At 42.3% G+C, this 19,001-nt stretch overlaps 1 protein-coding gene across 7 annotated transcripts in view; it reads right to left on the bottom strand.

Moving 5' to 3' along the window:
- Positions 1-924: 924 nt before the first annotated feature.
- Positions 925-19,001, bottom strand: part of ERG (ETS transcription factor ERG) — a 1,195,114-nt gene continuing 1,177,037 nt past the window's right edge. For 4 of the 7 annotated variants that reach the window (XM_069636075.1, XM_069636070.1, XM_069636072.1 and 1 more), the window contains one exon: positions 2,143-2,810. In XM_069636075.1, coding sequence (XP_069492176.1) covers positions 2,290-2,810 — 521 coding nt within the window. In that variant the 3' untranslated portion in view covers positions 2,143-2,289. Of the gene's footprint in view, positions 2,811-19,001 lie in introns of all 7 variants that reach the window. The other 3 variants (XM_069636074.1, XM_069636076.1, XM_069636073.1) reach the window with 1 other exon arrangement.

The raw sequence follows: 19,001 nt of genomic DNA, 5'->3' as shown, positions 1-19,001 counted from the left end.
GCGGCAAAACACAGAAGCAGCACACCATTTAAGTCAGCCAAAAAGTCTTCTTTAATATATTGAATGTCCAGGACAGAAATGAAAAACAACACCAAAATATATATATATATATATATATATATGGTGTAAGGGAGGGATTAAAAAGAAAAAAAAAGTTGGCATTTTCGGCTGTCGCAGTTCCCAGGTCGACATTTTTGTACGATTCCCAATGATGTTGACCAATTTATAAATACAATGCAGTTCAAAATAAAGACAACAGTTACAGCTGTTGCAGGAGTTATTCAAATAACAGTTAAAGTAATAAAGGTTTTTATTCTTTTTTTTAAATTAATTTTAAAATTGTAGTAGACCTTTGTCAGAAAGTATCCCTTTGTTTAAATCTGTTTTAGTGATTTTTTGAATGAACAGTGTAAATAAAAAATAATTCGAGCTTGTTTAGGTATGTTGTAATGTTTACGTTTATGATTGAATAAAGGGTGCTTAAAATATATGTTGGATTACTATGTTTTTGTTACTTTTCCTAAGTAAGAAGGCTCATATATCGGATATCGATCGGATACCACAATTTCCACTTCATATTAATGGTCTCTTTGTCAGTACTTGCCATTGACTTCCATAACTCTGTACATGGACATCTGGAAAGCCATGAATATCTGAAAACTTCAAATTAGATACAAGGTCGGAGGTTCATGATTCAAGTCACCCAGAGCTTTTCCCAGGCCTACTCTTGAAAGAAATTCAACCAAAGCATGATGCATCTGCCATGGTCTGTCCTTCTATGCCATTGTCTAGTGTGGAACATTCCTTGTGACATCACAATGTTGGTCATGATGCAGCCTGTTTGACTCTGGAATGGCTCTGCCATGTACCCTGCTGTAATATATTGTTTCATTGAGTTAGAACAGTGCACACATAAGTCCAAAGTAAACCATATTTTAAAGAAGTTTAATCAGGCATCTTGGTGACTAAAAGATTCAAAATGCAGATGACAGTCTAAATCTCTTATGCCATGCTAGGCCAAGCTTATTTTATTACATACAATCTGCATTCTAAGTACTAATAGTTCATATTGTAAACAATAAGCATACAGAGTTCAATTTCAAGGCCACAATTTTCCCTTTCTTGTGTCTTTGGTTGGCCGAGATCAACTCGTAGTGTATAAATGCATAAGTTATATATTTATATAAAAAAGAAAAAATATCATTGCCTTGTATACTCATTCTGACAAACGCACAGCGTTCGCGAATCAAAAAATAAAGAGAAAAATAAAACAGGCACCTGTTTAACAAAACCTCATTTGGAATGATTTTAGGCTTTGGAACTAGGGGGAGAGGTGACCCTTGACCTTCAACCATGAAACATTGAACTCCCCCAAATTTATGATGAGGTCTTGACTGGTCCCAGTTTAAATATTAGACAATTCCAGTTTTACAAACATTTACGAGATGCTGTTTTTTTTAATCTGTTTCATATAATTCCCTTCTTGGGCTTCTCCAAAAGCTGGATACTTTCATCACTAATACTGATAATGGTGTTGCATAATACTGACCACATCATTCCGAATGTCCACACAGGTTCTCGTTCATAGTCCCAACGTCAACATGTCCTCAGACTCTCTTAACATCCAGAGTTCACTGTCCATATTCAGCCCTCTTGCTTCCTTCCTCAGATGAAGGCCCTGGGCCTTCTCTCATCATCCTCTAACCCTTCTGCACTTTCCCACCTCTACCACAATCTATGGCTCGTGATTCCTCTAACATCATCAAAATATGTGGGCACTCTTCACAGTTTGAAATAGCAAATTTACCTCCACCAAATGGAATGCATTTTCTCTGAAACCAAAATAATGCCTTTTCATAATCCACATCAGCTTCCATACGAAAGCAATATATTTGATATGCTCCTATGTTTTAAATACAGGTAGTTACTTAAAAGATATGCATATACTGTGTTAGAAAACTCGTGATGTTTCGCCCTGTAATATAGTCTTTTTTTGTGCCACGGTGGCATATCGATCTGGACGTACAAGCTTATTCACTTTTTAAGGCCACGTATACGTTCAGGTTTTCATTCCAGCTTCAAGCTTGGGCTTGCACCTTTCTTTATTTGGTGTCTCAGCGTGTGTGTTTCGCACCTGGACACATCAGTCACACTTTCCGCCTACCTCTATACTTCAAAAAGTCAATTTGGCTTCTCTTGACAAAGAGAATGTTGCGCGTCCCATAAGGCACTTCTAGTTTAAGTCCTTTGCAATTCATTGGAGTCCATATTTCATATAGACATTGTCATTTAGTAGTAGGTGCCAAGGTGAGAAGGCATATGGCTGGCGGGAAGCCTGGTATTTGGGTAGATGCCTCCAGGGGGAGAATTCCAGTATGGATTGGGGGCTGCAAAGAAGCTGGAGGAGGTCACGGGTAATGCTTGAGGATGAGGAGCTACAAAGTTCATCTTCTGAGGGTGTGCGTGGTATGACCCCATGTACGGTAGGTCTGATGGGTATTTGTACATGGACGACTCTGGAGGATGGGGCTGGAGGGCCTGAGCGATCCCGTGGAAGTCAAACTTGTAAGCATACCGCTTTCCGTGGACTTTAGTCATTATGTTTTTGTCATAGTAGTAGCGAAGGGCACGGCTGAGCTTATCGTAGTTCATGTTGGGCTTGCTTTTCCTTTCGCCCCAGCGCCGGGCTACTTCATCTGGGTCTGTCATCTTGAACTCTCCGTTGGTACCTTCCCAGGTGATGCAGTTTGAATTTGCGCTGTCAGAGAGGAGCTCCAACAAGAATTGCCAGAGTTGAATCTGTCCACTGCCTACAAGTGGAAAAAGAAAGCAGAAATGAGAACAGTTTGATGGCAGCTATGCATGTCAATGTCAGCATTTTGTCAAAGTTTAGCACTGCATCAGCATAGAGGGCTTAACAAACAAACAACCTGTTAATTGCAAATGATCCAATTTTCCAGCTGGGAGTGGGAAGAACAAGTCTCTCGCAGACAGAATCATACAGTGATCTATTTAAATCCTGTGACTAGAACTGATTGCAGGGAGCGGTTTGGGTCTATTTGACCTAAAACATTTGACCTAATCATATTTGATCTAAATTATTTGACCTTTTTTGGTGTAAAATGTGGGGGGAGACCCCTGCGGCCCCCACACTTTCCCTCAACCTAATGTAAATCCTTACCAACCCCCATATATGTATATATGTGATTCATTTTGACTGAAAAAAAGGTCAAACACATTCGATCAAATGTTTTAGGTCAAATGTTTTTAGGTCAATCATGCTAATACCCAGAGGCACACCTTGTGCTTTTTTCTATGCAGCTGTAGAGGCAGAGCAGGGATGCAGCCTTTCCAGTGTTTTAGCCAATCAAAGTGGCTGAGCATTTTGACCAGGTTCCATCTCTTATTGGCTGGAACAATCCCTGCGCTCCCAATGTCCAAAATGATTGGAAGCACTAAGCCATCGATGTGATGATCTCTGACGTAAGAGGTATCACCAATGTGGCCTGTGTACCACGAGGCATAATATCACAGAGGCCTGCATTTCCTGTTTCTTAATATTACTTCCCGTGTGGCGGGCCGGAGCTCGCTCCACCCATTCTTTCCACTATGTTTGAAACAATTCCTGGTAAAACTAACAATGTTATTTTCTTGCTATTGTTGTAGAAGAAATGCCATTACATGCAAACAATGTAAACATATATGTAAGATAAGCAAACTGTAAACACTGTCAATTACACAAATGTGAGAGACTAGCCTGTGTGAAATGGAGGTTGTGCTTCAAGGGGAGCACAGCTGCATCTCCACCAACAAATTGATCAAGACCAGGTCTGCCTTTCTGCCCATGGCCTGTAACATCTGCAACCCATGCTTAAAAGTCTATCTGTCTGATTGTATGTATTATATTGTAACCTAATACAATGTCCCCTTGTCGTACATCGGTCCATTGTTTCACAGCTTTGCACTACATAACACCCAACATATAAATACATATTATTGCAAGATAGAAAAAGATCAGGGCTGAGTATCACTCTTGGGGTGGGGGGGATAGAAGGGGGTGGGGTAAACAAACGCTCTTTAGAATGGGCATCTTCATCCCTGCCAATAACACATTTGCTGCTTTTGGAAGGATTTTTTAATCTCTTCCCAGGAAGAGGCAAGTGAGGCAGAAACTTGGGTCTAACTTTATGATAAGGTGCACTAACAGTACATTAATTAATGCATAATTAGTGTGCAACAGAAATGCGTAAGGGCCATTTACTAATGAGTTTCTAATGAAACAAAGGTGCACCATTAAATGAGAAATGCATAACTAATTACTAATTATTGTTTAACATATTCATCATGACATGCTCTGTGGTCAGTCTACACAGAATGGGTGCTTCAATAGTGTGCAGTATACAAAATACAGTAAGGTAAAGCGGGGTTCTCACTAGGCTGTGAGTACTTCAAACTATTGAGAACCCCAATGATCCCCTTATACTGGCCCTCATTACAACCCTGGCATTAAGGGGTTAATGGCGCCGTAAAAGGTGGCGGCGCTGTCAACCCCTTAACGCCTGATTACGAGGTCCCTTTGCGGGTTGGAGATTTTAACGCCTGCATTTTGCAGGCGTTAAAAACCAACCCGCAAAGGGACCTTGGTGCTAAGTACGGTGGCACAATTTGCGGCACCGTACGTAGCGCCTTCCCCATTCCCATTGAGCCCTATGGGGCAAAAATGGGAATGGGGAAAGGCCATGGCGGCATGGGGAATTACCGCCCCGCCAACCTCGGAATGGGGCGGTAATTCCTCATTCCGCCATGGCGGAGTCGGTAAGTTACCGACATGGACCATGGTGCTATTAGCACCATGGTCCAACGCCAGGGTCGTAATGAGGGCCACTGTGTCTGTTAAATAGCGTATGTGTCACAACTGTGAAGCATGCTAGTGACACTAATTCCATACAGATCTACACATAGCACACATGGAACTGAGTCCTTGGGGTTTCCCAGCAGTTTGAACATGGTGCAATCCTTTAGGATGTCCTCTTTAACTCTGGTGAACATCCTGTGAATCACTTATGATGTAGAGAATGGCACGCAGCAAGTAGTGATGCCTATGTTACACAATAATGAGTAATGAGTTACTGCTTACTAAAGGTGGCAATTGTATCTTTGTTGTATATTAAATTAAATGTACATTCATTAATGCATTGTTAATGCACCTTCTTATAAAATGATAAAGAAACATGTTTGTTGACTATCGTTGAGGTATTTATCTTTTGTATTAAAACATTCAGAAGTGAACCGTGCATTTGTTTCCAGTACAAGTGATTAGACTGGAAATGAAAGGCAGTGAAATGGGAAATTTGCAAGGGAGGGAGTAGAAGTTGAAGAAATCGACTGCGGATCGATTAGACATTTCTGATTTTCTTGTTTTGATTGAAAAGACATTTTCCTAATTTTTCTCCGTTTTTTATTGGTTTTAGGGAAAGGCTAGAACATAGGGGCTGGGTGGATAGCTCAGGGGCAAAGCGTTTGTCTTGGAAGCAAGACAATGCATAGCAACACAGGTTTGAATCTCGGTCTCCCGCTTAGAACCTGGTCTTGGGTATTAAAAGCGTGTTATAAAAGAACAATTATAGTTATAGGGATGAGGAAGGGTGGATTTTGTGGGGAGAGAAATAGATTTTATGAGAACAGGGTGGGTGTGAAATGTTTTCAGTTCTGTATGTAGCTGGGCTTTGTTGCTCTGAAATTGGGAGAAGGGAACGGAGTGTACCAGGGTATCATTTTTATTAATCGACAGTTATTTTTCAAGGGTTTTTTCTGATTTATTTCCTCGAAAAAACGAATCGAAAAATATATGGGGTTGTGGGCAAGAATATATAAGAGTTGTGGGCGTAGGGAATAGTGACATTCATAGGGGCAGTGTTTGGGGGGAGCCTCCCCAAAAATAAAAATACAATTTTGATGAGTTTTTTCGAGAAATAAATGCCAGGAATAAAAATGTGCATCTTTGTGTTGGAACATGAGAACAACGGCGTCAGGTAATTTTGCTTTTTATTTTGAATTTTTCTGTTCAGAGAGTCTGGCTAATACTAAGTCTCTTTTATATTTTAGTAGAAGAAAGATTTGCAATGCAATGGGTATGGATGTATTTAGTCAGGGCGGTGGTTGTAGTGCTGGCAAGTGCCTCTAAGGCTGTAGAGATTGCAAAGACAAGGAAGTGCTGTACCGATGGAAGTGTAAGTTTGCTCGAATTGGTTTAGATGGGTGGGGCGTATATTAAGTTAGATAATTAGCTTATTTGGATGGAGTGGGATGTAATTGAGAGGGGCGGAGAAAGGTTGGAAAATGAGGAAGAATCTATATATGATGTATTTGTTAATATTTGGTATGCTCCCGTTATATATCCATTGGTTGTTGGTGGCGGCTAGTACTATTTATGGAAGGATGGATTGAGGAGGTTGTTGTTTCAACTGGACCATGGAACATGTTCGATGGTGGGATCCTGCCTGCTGGATGTGAGAGCCAGTGCCAACAGGATTTGGGGAAATAAAATATCTATACTACAAGGTTTCAGGACTAGTCTAATCTGGACCAGACCATGACCCTGGTCAGACATTAATTTCTCAAACAATCTCCATTTCTGATTGAGAATTTCTGGCCTATGTTTACCAAAGCCACTTGCCCCACAGAGTGAGTGGTTTGGGGGATTTAGAAATAATCTGGAGAAGGTAGTGTGCTTTTTATCATTTTACCAGAATAGTTTCATTGTTGTGGGTGGAATCCCTGCCACATAAATGTATCTAGTTGATGTATATCATTAAACAAAAGGATCTTCAGGTCCATTAAGAATTGGAGAAGGCAAGGAGATGACATAATACCTAAACGTAGGTTCTTACAAAGTATCAAGGCATTTTGGGAGACTGCTTGGGATGAACTATTGTCTTTGCTGTGTTGAGCTTCAGTTAGGTATTCCAATTGCATACCTGAATGATGCAACAGTATTGTTGAGTGTGAAAATAGGCGGAGTTCGGGCAGTAGCATGGTAGGTTTGGAGGCAAATACAAAATCTGTGGTGTTGATGTGTGTATTCTTGAATTGCATGGGTGCTGAATATTGGTATGGTTTGTGGTAGTGACACATGCTATTTTTATTTTTTATATGTAGGGGAGAATTCAATGTCTATCACATGACTGTACTGATTAGCAGCTGGCATAGGGATATCCAAAAGAATTAAACATTACATTGTTGACATTGCTCTGTCAAGATGTATTTAATATTAGGAAGGAAATGGTTATAGCAGTTTTGCTGTTAGTGAAGACGTGCATCTGTGGAGGTACATGCTAGACTGAACTGTTTCTGTTCCAGACATTGGATAAACTGATTGTGTTATGATGGTTTCCTTAGAGATGCCAAGTATTTACTATTCCAGGTTTTGTCTTATGGCAATAGCAGAGGAAACTAAAACAACAAAGTCTGATTTCCCACATTTCTTGTTTGCCGTGGTGTGCACTGGTGCTACTTATGTGATTTATTGAAATCAACCCAAAGGGTCCTGTCTCTCTTTCAACCTGGTTAATGTGGTTGATGTTCTGGTCGTCTTTGCTCTTGAAGATCTTTTGAATTCAGGTCTCCAATACTTGTTTATGATGTAGAATGTCTGCTGCCATTTTCCTTTGGTGTGTCTGATTATTTCTTGATGTCTGAGTTTGGGGTGGCAGTTGGTTGTTAAGTTATGCTAAAGGTTCTTATACCCCACGCTGTCACCACTTGCATGGTTCCTTGGTGCTCTGGTGGATCTGTAAAGCTAGGGAAGAGGAGGGGTAAGTTTATAGGACTGAGCGGGAGGAAAGAGCAAGAGAGCTGTGATGTGCTGTTGTCAGCTTCAGCTCCGTTGACACTGTTCGCTGAGCATAGGTATGTTTTTCAGTTGGTAGCCGCCATTTGATGTTATGCGAGACTATGTGTGGCTTGTTTTGTTGTTGTGGTGTAGTGAAGTGCGTGCTGTTTGTTGTGCTGTAGAGGTATGATTGTTTTTAGTTCAGAGTTTGAGAGGTGTATGCAGAAGGATGAGTGTTTTAGTAGGGTTGGTTAGTGGTAATACCATATCTTCCCCCCTCTGTCTTTATTAATTATGGCCAGTCTCCCTTACATCTGTTTGGTGTGCTCCACTTAGCACTCCTATGTTGTGTGCAGAAGAGTGTGTCCTCAACGGGCTATTCAGTGGCAGTACCTTTTCTACTCCCAGTGTTCACACTCAGTGCTGCCCATATCTCTTCCCCTTCAGTATATGTTAGTGTGCAGCAATTACCAACCCCACGGGTTCCTCCAAGGGGGGAAGTTTTCCCTGTGGTCCATCAGTTCCAAAATAGGGAAGCCACTCTCTCCCCTTTTTTCCTGTAAGGCCCTCTATCAGTGGTCCAAAGGGTGCCATGCATGTATGCCAGTTGTAGTCTTTGAATGCCTAGGTTTTGAGGGATTTTCTTAAGTCTGGGTGGTCCACCTCTCTGTGCAGATACTTCAGGATTCGGTTTAAAGGCATGGACACTGGAAATAAAACGACACTTCCGCTGTGATGTTTCCTCTTGAAACTTGGTACAGCTACCAAGGCAGAGTTGCTGGGGCAAAGTGTTCTGGTCAGCTTGTAGGCGGATAATTTCCATTTGGCATATTCTGGCCTCCTGTCAAGGAAGGCACGATGGACAAGGCAGACGGCTTTGAAGGTTATATTATTTTTGACCGTGAGCAGTGGAGCATTTAGAGGGCAGGGGTTGTATGTGCCCACCTTTGGAGTCTCAGCAGGAGGCTAGTTCTAGAAGTTTTGACTCATAGTCGGTCCAGTAACTATTCTTGGAGGTGGAGATAGACGCTGTTAGCATAGCCTAACATGTATAATACTAACAATATGAATGCCATACTTCTGATGCAACAGAATTCTAAAGTGGGGTCAGGTATACGTTGATCTGAAGTGATGAAAGACTAGATCCTGGGGTTACTGCACAGGGGTTTATTTGATTGTGACCTAAAATGGACCATGTATATGTTGCCTGTCAGGTCCATGTGGAATGAGGCTTAAGGCTCAACTCTTCACACAGGTGTATCTAACCACCGGATGGGTATTGCTCCTATGACCTTGAGCTTGTATAGGGGCTGACGTGGACCATTGTCTCTGATGCCCTTTCTCCTGGTAAACGGGCACTGCCTTTGGTCCATTGCCTACACTTACACTCTAGTGCTACATGGCTTTCCTAACCCTAACCTTTAAACCCTTATGCACCTATGTTTGTCTCTATTCAGTGCTTCTCCACTGTCATTTGCTTGTTTGTTTGCTTGTTTGTTTATTTGGTAATGCGTGCTAAACCCTTAGATAGCTGGGCGCATCAGGTACAAGGATACTTAATGCTTAGTTACACAATGGAATAAACACAGTAAAGGGGACAAGTGCAATGCAGTTGAGTACAGTGCTATGGTACAGTAGGTAACATACAAAGGCAGGTACATAGGTATATATGCAGAGTCTCCAGGGATCAAATGTCATTAGCTTGCAGCCAGCTTTGAGTATTGCGCCTAAAGCTGAAGTAAGACTGGTCGGCTCTGAGGGCTAGGGGTTTTTCACTGGAAAGCTACTACCTCCAGCTTTTGTTAACTTAAATATAGGTATCTCTAGGCAGTGGGAGTTGGCCACTCTGGAAGGGCGGGTCGAAATTCTCCTGACCATTCTCTCTGTAAGGTATGGCGGTGCTGAATTGTTAAGGTATTTGAATGTGAGTGAGACTGTTTGGAGTAGGATCCTGTCATTTATCTTTGCCAATGGTGATCTCTTCTGATGTTGGAGATGTGTTATCTGTTAGGTATGTTTAGGGCAGTTCTGAGGGCATTGTTTTGTAGTGTTTGTATTTTTGAGTATGTATTTGTTAGCTCCTAGGTATAGGACATTGCACTAATCTAATTTTGACAATATTAAGGCATTGGCGAAGGTAATGCAGCTGGCTTTAGTTAGAAATGGTCTGCAGGCCCTATGAGCTTGCAGGTTTAAGCGGTAGAGGATGCTATGGAGTTGCCCTGTTTCCTTAGAGTTAAGGTGGAACCAAGGTAGAAAACTTGCGTTTTTAACCTCTTTAACTATTTTGATTGTATTGCTGTCTATATTGAATGTGGAATAGTTGGAGTTCAGTTTTTTTCAGGTTGGCATCAGAGCCAAGAATCAGGATCTCTGTTTTATCGTCATTCAGGCAGAGGCCATGGGATGCCATCCATGCCTGAATGAGGAGGTATATTTCATTTACCAAGGCCATGTCCTTATCAAAATTGCCTGAAAGGGGAATGAGGATCTGGGTGTCATCTGCGTAATTCGTGTCGGGGACACCCAGTCTGTCCAATTTGTCGAATTGGGGCTTGGTAAATATATTATACATAGTGGGCGAGAAACATGATCCTTGTGGAACGCCGTGTAATAACTGGTCTGGATTGGGTCTGCTGATGCCGAAGGGGAAAGGGGGAAAAGACCCTCATCGTTCTATTTTCTAAGAAGGACTGGACCCAGGCTATTGCATCACTCGAGAAGTGGGCTGCTGATGCAAGGTGTTTACACAAGACTGCGTGGTCCACCAAATCGAAGGCCGCCGACAAATCGAGGAGGTGTAGCATGGCCATTTTGCCTTTGTCCTTAAGCTCATCAATTTGGGTTTTTAGGTCGATAAATGCGGTTTCCGTGCCATGTTGTGGCCTGAATCCGGATTGGCGGGATCCAATTAGGTGGTTTGCTTCAAGGTACTTCTAAATTGGCAAATATGCTACTCTCTCAATTATTTTAAGGAGAAAGGGTACCGTGATGATAGGTCTGTAATTTGTAGGGATGGAAGGATCTAGGGTCTGTTTCTTAAGCAGAGGTAGAACCCAGGACTCTTTTAGGTTACTTGGGACATTGTTGGTCTTAAAGGATGCATTATTGAGCTTTGAGATGAAGGGTGCTAGGTCTCTCGCTGCATCTTTAATTATTTGTGCAGGGCAGTTGTCGCCCTGACAATTAGATGGCTTCAGAGATGAAATCAGTTTGCTGGATGGAGACTTTAGTGAATCTGAATGGAACTGTGGTGCTGGTGCCTTCAGTAGGGGTAGTGGGTTGTGTCTCAGTGGAGTGTAAGGAGGTGTTTGTGTTAGCAATTTTGATTTGGAGTGAAGTTACTTTGTTGGACAGGGCATTCTGAATGCTGGTGCACCATTGTTTGTCCTTAGGTGCATTATCTACAGGGGAAATAGGGGATTCCAATTCCCGGAGGATCACAAAGAGTTCCTTAGTATTGGAACTGGCCCTGGATATTCTTTCATTGAAAAGGTCTTTTTTGGTATGAATTATTTCTTTTTTCTAGTTGTTTGCAAAGAGAATTAGTTGTATTTTGTTTTCGTCAGAGGGGCTGTGTCGCCATAAGGATTGTAGTTTTCTTTTCTGAAGTCTCAGCTCTTTGAGGTGGGGTGTAAACCAGGCATTAAGGTGAGCCTTCTGTTTACTTTTGTGCAATTTTACTGGCGCAATGATATCTAAGGTCTTAGTCATGGTGTTGTTAAAAGCCTCAACGAGGAGGTTGGGGTCAGAGTTGCTTGGTAGAGAGTTGAGGGATGGCAGGAGATGAGGTAGTAGTTTGTCTGGTGTGATATTTTTTTGCATCTGGTGGGACGTGGTGGTGCCATAACTAGGAATTTGGGAGTTTGTTTGTCAATAGTTATAGAGAAGTCAATCAAGTGGTGGTCAGTGCACAGTTGCAGGGTTATTTTGTTGATGGAAGTCATGCAATTCAGGTCAGCTACCCAGTCAAGGGTCCTTCCTTTGACATGAGTAGAGGCAGGGACTTTTTGGGTAGGTCCTTAATCTGTCCGGATGGTCGCTATTGACTGTGCATATTTGTCCTCTGTGTCGTTAAATCCCAAGTCGAAGCTACCCAGCATTAATATCTGCAAGGAATCTTTAGTATTGTTGGCCAGGAGACTGGATAGGTCCTCCTCAAAGGTGCCAATAGGCCCTGGTGGTCTATATAGCAAGTAGATGGTTAAGGTGCGGCAACTGGATATAGGTAGTTTGGCCACGAGCATTTCACATGACTTCAGTGGTGGAGGAGTCAGAAGTCATATGGCAAGGTTGGTTTTAGCAATAATGGCTAAACCGTCCCCTCTAGCATTGGGTCTGTCCACTCTGAGTATATGATCATTCTCAGATATTGCTAGCATGAGGGCAGGGCCTGCTGCATCGTGCAGCCATGATTCGTTGACAGCTATGATGTCCAAATTATCGTAGGATAGGAGGTCTGCTATTTAAGTGGCATCTGCCACTAGAGATCTTGCATTGAAAAGAGCTCCAGTGATAGTAGTTGTTTATTTGGGCTCTTGAAGTCCAGTGGTGCTCGATCTGGATTGACTAGTTCTAACGTCAGATTTCAGAGGCCGGTGGTCAGCAGGGTTCGGTATGTTGGAAAGTGGCTCGTGGTCAGATCTGGATGTTAATTCATGGCGTGGGGCAGTGGTATTGTAATTGAGGTGGGGATTTAGACTCATGCTGCTATTAATTCTATGTTCATAGAGATGGGGTAATCTGGCTCGGAGTCTGTTGTTTCTGTCAGATAGCAGACATGGTAAGTGCCTAACTTGAGGCATTGTTATGTAGATATAGTATAGGATCACCAATAAAGTGTTCAGCAGAATCTTTTTGGTGTACTTAATTCAGCACTAGTTGCTATGGTGGCCATAAGTTAGTCCGACAATTAGCAAGGGCAGGTAGACTTGTCCAACAAATGTCGTAGGCAGGCACAATCAGTGGAGTAGGCATAGGGTGGTACATGCAGCAGAATAAGCTCACTAGCTTTATACACAGCCAAGTATCTCTCTGGCAAGAAAATCTTCACAACAGTAGGCATTATATACCACACTGATGCCACAACCATTTCAGGTCACTATACTGCATTGGTAATTCTTTGATTCTTTTATAAGTTTGAACATTTCCGTCCGGATGTGTGGCACAGACTCCATGAGGTGTGCGTAGGGAGCTCTTTTGCTTGTTTGTGCTTCTGCTCTGTCGCTTCAGAGGTGTCAATAGTAGTCCATTTTGTCAGATGCTGAGTGGTTCTCTCCAGTTTCGCTGGAGTGACCTGGTTTCTTTCTTGAGCTGATTGGTGTTGGGGTTGACCAAACATAAATAACACATATCTAGTGTGTAGCTGTCCTGTTTTTACCAAGTTTGCCCTAATGCACTGAATGGTTTCAATGTATTTCATTTGTTTGGAGAAAAACACCTGTTTGGTTGTCCTAGCAAAAATTAATAACACATTAAAAACTGTGCATCAGTGCATTACAGCCAAATCATACAATTCTATTGCTTCCATGTATTTAGAGGAATGTTATGAGCAGGTTTGACCCAGTGTTACTTCCCTTCTTTAATTGCACGGTTGTGTAGAAAGGAATGTGTAAAGCAGAGACTGTCAACCTACGCCTCAAATGTTGAAAACTGTGATTCCTATGCAGTGTTTGGCTCTGTGTGCTTCTCAGGGGAGCAGGGGATGGGGGATGAATCAGACTCTATGTTTTTGTTGCTTGTTGATGTTACTAAATGCAAAAAGAAAGTATTAAAAAACAGAAAAAAGAAAGGAATGTGCATCTTTGCAAGAAGTATAGACTAGATTATGGTATTATAGATACCAATAAAAAGAAAGATATTAAAGATAGCAAACAGATGTTTTTTTTCCCCCTGGGATCTCTGACCATCTTCAATGTGTTTCGCACCTTGTGCAGCTCAGGGGACTCTTCAGGAGCAGAGGTTGCAAATCAATGAGATAAAGACGGGAAGCAGCTGAGATTTGATGTGGCACTCCTCTAGATTTGATGCATGTGGTGTCTCACCTGTAGCCCAGACTTTCAGGGGAACAGAGACATGTGTGCAGTAATGATCTGACCGCTACAATCAATCATTGACATTATTTTTTAGTTCTTTGGTGTGAATGTCATAAGTATTGTTGTTTTGCTTGGAAAGATATGAGTGAACGATCACTGATGTCTTCCTTTAAGCTTGCGAGAAGAAAGGCAGGGCGTGTGAATGGAGTGGAACGACTGCTGGCTTCGTTTCATCTAAAGCTCGAACAGTGTGTGATGGCTGGGGTTCTTTGGGGTCAGTATATCAAGTGCTTGTGATATACATGCTTCAGTGTTGTGTATTCCTTCATCTGGCGCTCCCTCCTGGCATTTGGCAGAGTTTTAGGTTGGGATGTTTCTAGTTTGTCCATGAGCACTTCCAGTTTGATATCCTTTCAGTGCCTGATCAATGTTGGAGCATTCTGGATATATTTTGGGAGTGGCGTGACTTAGTTGAACATGGTGAATTAGATGGCAAGGTGGTCACCCACAGGAAGGAGTAGTGGGGATAAAACTGTGGTTTTCATTAAGTCTTTTTTCAGGGGTTAAGGTTGCTGAGGTTGGCAAGAAGGCTCCATATTGGCTTCATGTTGAGTTTGAAGTTCATTGTAGTAATGATGCTCAACTGCGGTACTTCATAGGCCAATGACCATTGATGGTACCTGCACACCCTTACCTGGACTAGAACTGGGCTCACTGTGTTAGGGGTGATGCAAGCAAGCATATGGGCACCTGTGCTAAGTGGGTAGTCGTGTTTAAAGTTGATATTCAATGTATTCAGATGGCAAAATAAAGTCACAGAAAGTGAAAAATCATCGGTTCTAGAACCATCAGCGTTGCTTTTGGGGACCTTAGATGGAAATAAACAACATTTTTAATTCAGCACCAGCATGCTCTTGATAAGAACATTTCACCACGAAGCCCCTCAGACTCTGTGTTACCTTTTCTTATGTAGAAATGGTTATATGTAATTTCATCACTGGGAAAAAAACATTGAGGGCTACTCGATATTTTTTTGAACCCACTATATACCCTTCCCAAAATATTTTAGAACTGGCGCAATTATATAAACAAACTCCAGTCCTAGAATATTTGGGGAAAGTGTTGGATAGTGTGTTAAAAAGATAATGAGTGCCCCACACTGTTTTTCTCAGCTATTAAATCCCTGGATACCTGCAGAAATCTCTATTAATTGACAACCATCAATGCCTTTAATAAAAACATTTTGAAAGGAAACATTCTGGACAACAGACCAGGAAGATGTACTGCACAACACACTGCTACACATGGTAATGCATCTAGAAACAAGTCTATGTCAGAGATTATAGACTGCCTTCTGCACATCCTGATTGGCTTGCAGGAGGTCTACTATGGAATCCAGGGGATAATCAGCAGAATTGCCATGAAAAGCAGGAAACATGAGTTATTATGTGCCCGATTTATGGGCCCAAGCAAAGGAAAGGCTCATTAGGAAGGCTCCAAAATCAATATACTCAATATTGCTCAACTGTGCAGGGACAATAATTATATTAGTACCAGACCCCAGGGTTGGGTAACAAGGGAACTTTGTATTTTAGGACCAAAAGTTAAAAGGGCCAACTTAACAAGGGCACACAATGCAACAGAAGTCATGGGGCTTTTTGGCAGATGTATGTCCTATATCACTCCCTCCCTCGCACTTTAGTCGGTTAAGTCTAGCCAGTGGCATCAGAGATACTTCTAAAAGCCAGGGCCCAGGGCATAGGCCAAAGTGGGTCTCCTGTTGACTTTGTTGCAGCTTGTGGAATGCAGAGGCAGGTGAGAGGAGGTATACTTCTGACTTCTGGCCACTAATGAAAGGTGAGCAAGAGGTAACAGAGGAGCAGAGGACAGCGGCAGGCACCCGTCATGTCAGTTCGAATTTTGAAAGCCAATAATGCCCATTCTACACCAGATATTAATACCCAGAAGGTCTGATTGGCACTCAGGATTTGAACAATGTGCGTTGGGTGCTGATGAACGTTATGGAATTTATCTGAATAAGCCTGCAATTAAACGTTCATATATTCTAGTTAACATATGGCCTACGTTGGCGTGGGATGAAGCACTGTTGCCTATCAAGCCAGCCAAGTAACTCTTTCAACTGTTAGAAACATCAGACCCTTTTCAGGGAGAGGAGGGTACAGAAAGTTATCTTTTTAAGAGGAAGCTGTTTGTATACGTTGGCGCCACATACAGTATAATTGGTCATTTATAACATGCTTAATGCCGGAGAGGTTTCTAAGTGCAGACCCGCGACTCAAACCTGTGTTGTTTTGCGTCATCTTGCTTCCAAGAAGGGTGCAATGCCACTGAGCTATACTACCCGTGCCTGTCTATCAGTGGTCAATATTGTAATGATGACGCTGGACTAAGAATGCATATTGGAAAAGAAAATATACTGAAATTTGTAATTATGATACTGTACCATAACATTAAATGCTGATGGCCAAATCTAAGCTGCACATTTGCAATATTCTGCCACGTCTATGAAACAAGGGATGCACAACACATACAGATCACATTGTGTTTTTTCTAATTGGACAAGTGTCTGCTTGTCGTTGAAAATCCGAAGAGGTTAAAATCCTGAAAAAAAGAGTGCACGTCTGCAGTGCTTCAGTATGTTCCCTTCCCTTCCGCTCCCCCTTGCCCCCACCTCCCCGACCTCGTAACAGACATTGTAACCCCATCACCTAACCCCTCTCCCTTCCCCTTCCCCCACTCTCCCCCTCTTTTATTAAAAAGTTCAACTTATTGTTCTAATGACTTGTTTCATGTTTGTAATTATGCTTCTCTCACTTTTGTACCTGTTGTTAAACTGCAAAGCGCTTTGGCTTAAAGCGCTATATAAATTCAATAAACATAAACATGTTGGGGCACATTAATCTGCAGAGGTTGCAGACCATGAGAAAAATCCCAACAACTGCACATCTCTAGGGCTTCAGATGACTGGGACATATTAATCTGCAGAGGTTGAAATCCTGAGACAGGTGTGACGGATCTGGTGAATTTGTCAGAAGTACACCCCCCTTTGTCAAAAGTACTCCCCCCTCACATGGGGGGGTGCCAACCCCATGTGAGGGGGGTTTACTTCTGTTTTGCATTCCAACCCTATTGACATTGCTACGTATCGTTGGCTCAAGGTAATGCTAGAATCCCCTTAATCTCAGCAGCTGACATAAAACAACACACCCCATTGAAGTATGCCAGCAAGAATAAAGAGATGAGGACCTTGAATGGAGGAGTTATGGAGGCAGAAGAATCATACACAGAGGTCAGCCTCTGACGTGTAAACATCCAGGAGGGGGGCGGTGGAGCCGCACTACACCGTGGAGCCAGCAGTAGCCTGGGGAACCGAAGAAGAGGGAGCCGGAAGGCGGAAGGGACAAACCCTCTGCACTGATTGTGATGAACACAAACTGACAAGAAGGATAGGAGACAAACCGTTTTACCTGGTGGCATGACAACGGTGCAGCTGTTGGGGGTATGGCACCCGGGAACCAACACAGAGACCTGGGAACAACAGAGGAACGAATCCTCCACTCTCGGTACGAGAATCACACAGACTGCTGAGATGGACAGGAAAAGGAGAACACCTGAGACACCATCCCACTGGAGCCAACCCGAAGGCAGAGAAGGTACCAGGGTTGCTCTGAGTTGAGGGAGGCGAGTGGAATGAAACAAAGTGAGAGGAATAAGTAATCCAGAGGTCCAGACCTGTAGGTCTGGAGAGACCTACAGATATGAGACATTGTTACCACAAGGGAAACTGAAGGGCTCAATCAATCTATACAAGGCACAATAATAGGGGAAAGAAAAGGTCCAAGTTGGTGGAAACAGACTAAGCTTGTAACCCCTCCCCTTCAAGAGACATTTAGTTTATACAAAGACTGGCACATTTTTCTGATGAACTTAAAAAGAGACTTGACAAATATTCTTTTGTGAACTGTTAAGAATGAACATTTTGTCCTACCGCCAGCACTCTGGGAGAGATCCAACTAACATTGGCCGCATGAAGCAAGAGCAGGGAGGCTACAGCTCTTGGCTAATTTTTATATGTTTTTTCTAAACTACCATCTCAGATTCTGCATAAGAGTTGGACTGTGTACTGCTTTTTGGCTTTGACAATTGACAAGCACCCTAAATTTAGTTTGTAGGTAGGGAAATTCCACTTTGCGATAGAAACAGATCAGCCTTTTCCTTTTTTAGTTAAATAAAACCCTTGAAATGTTAACCTTGAGTCTGACTCCTTCTTATCCGCTACAGAAGTTTGAAAGTGCACATCTGCAGTGCTCCAGTTGGTTGGGACACAATCTGCAGAGGTTTACATCTTGAGAAAAGTCCTAAAGGTGCACATCTGCAGGACTGGAGATGGTTGGTACATATTAATCTGCAGATGTTGAAATCCTTAGAAATATCTTAGAATTGCGCATCTGCAAGGCTTCAGTTGGTGAGGACATATTCATCTGCAGAGAATGAAATTCCGAGAAACGTCTTAAAAGTGCACATCGGTTGGGGCACATACATCTGCAGAGGTTGAAACCCTGACTAAAGTCCTAAACATGCACATCTTTACGGCCTGAGATGGCCGGGACATTCTAATTCCGCAGAGCGTGAGATCCTGAGAGAAGTCATAAAAGTGCACCTCTGTAGGGTTTGAGATGGTTGGAACATATTAATCTTCAGAGGTTTATATCCTGAGAAAAGTCCTAAAAGTGCACATCCCCAGGACTTCAGGTGATTGGTACATACTAATTCTGCAGAAGTTGAAATCCTGAGAAAAGTCATAAAAGTGCACATCTGCAGGGCTTCCGATTGTTGGGATTTATACTTCTTTACCCATTTGGATGAAGGGTCCAAGAAAATAAAAAAACTAGCTACATGTGTTCCCGGGCACGAATAATACTCAGCAACACGTGCCATTCCCATTTTGGTAACTTAAACATCTGTTTGTTCCAGTGAATTCTGAAACTGTGATTGTGTCCCTCTGTTCTAATGAATACTATTTTCTTAAAACAAAGCATTCCTGATCATTTCTGTGTTGTATGTTTTCTTAGCTTTGTTTGTGATCCACACAGAAGAAAATGTAATTTGAAGTG

The sequence above is a fragment of the Ambystoma mexicanum genome, chromosome 7p, assembly GCF_040938575.1.
Source record: "Ambystoma mexicanum isolate Mex_15411 chromosome 7p, UKY_AmexF1_1, whole genome shotgun sequence".
In the NCBI taxonomy this organism is placed as follows: Eukaryota; Metazoa; Chordata; class Amphibia; order Caudata; family Ambystomatidae; genus Ambystoma; species Ambystoma mexicanum.
This window is presented reverse-complemented; position numbering and strand designations above follow the sequence as displayed.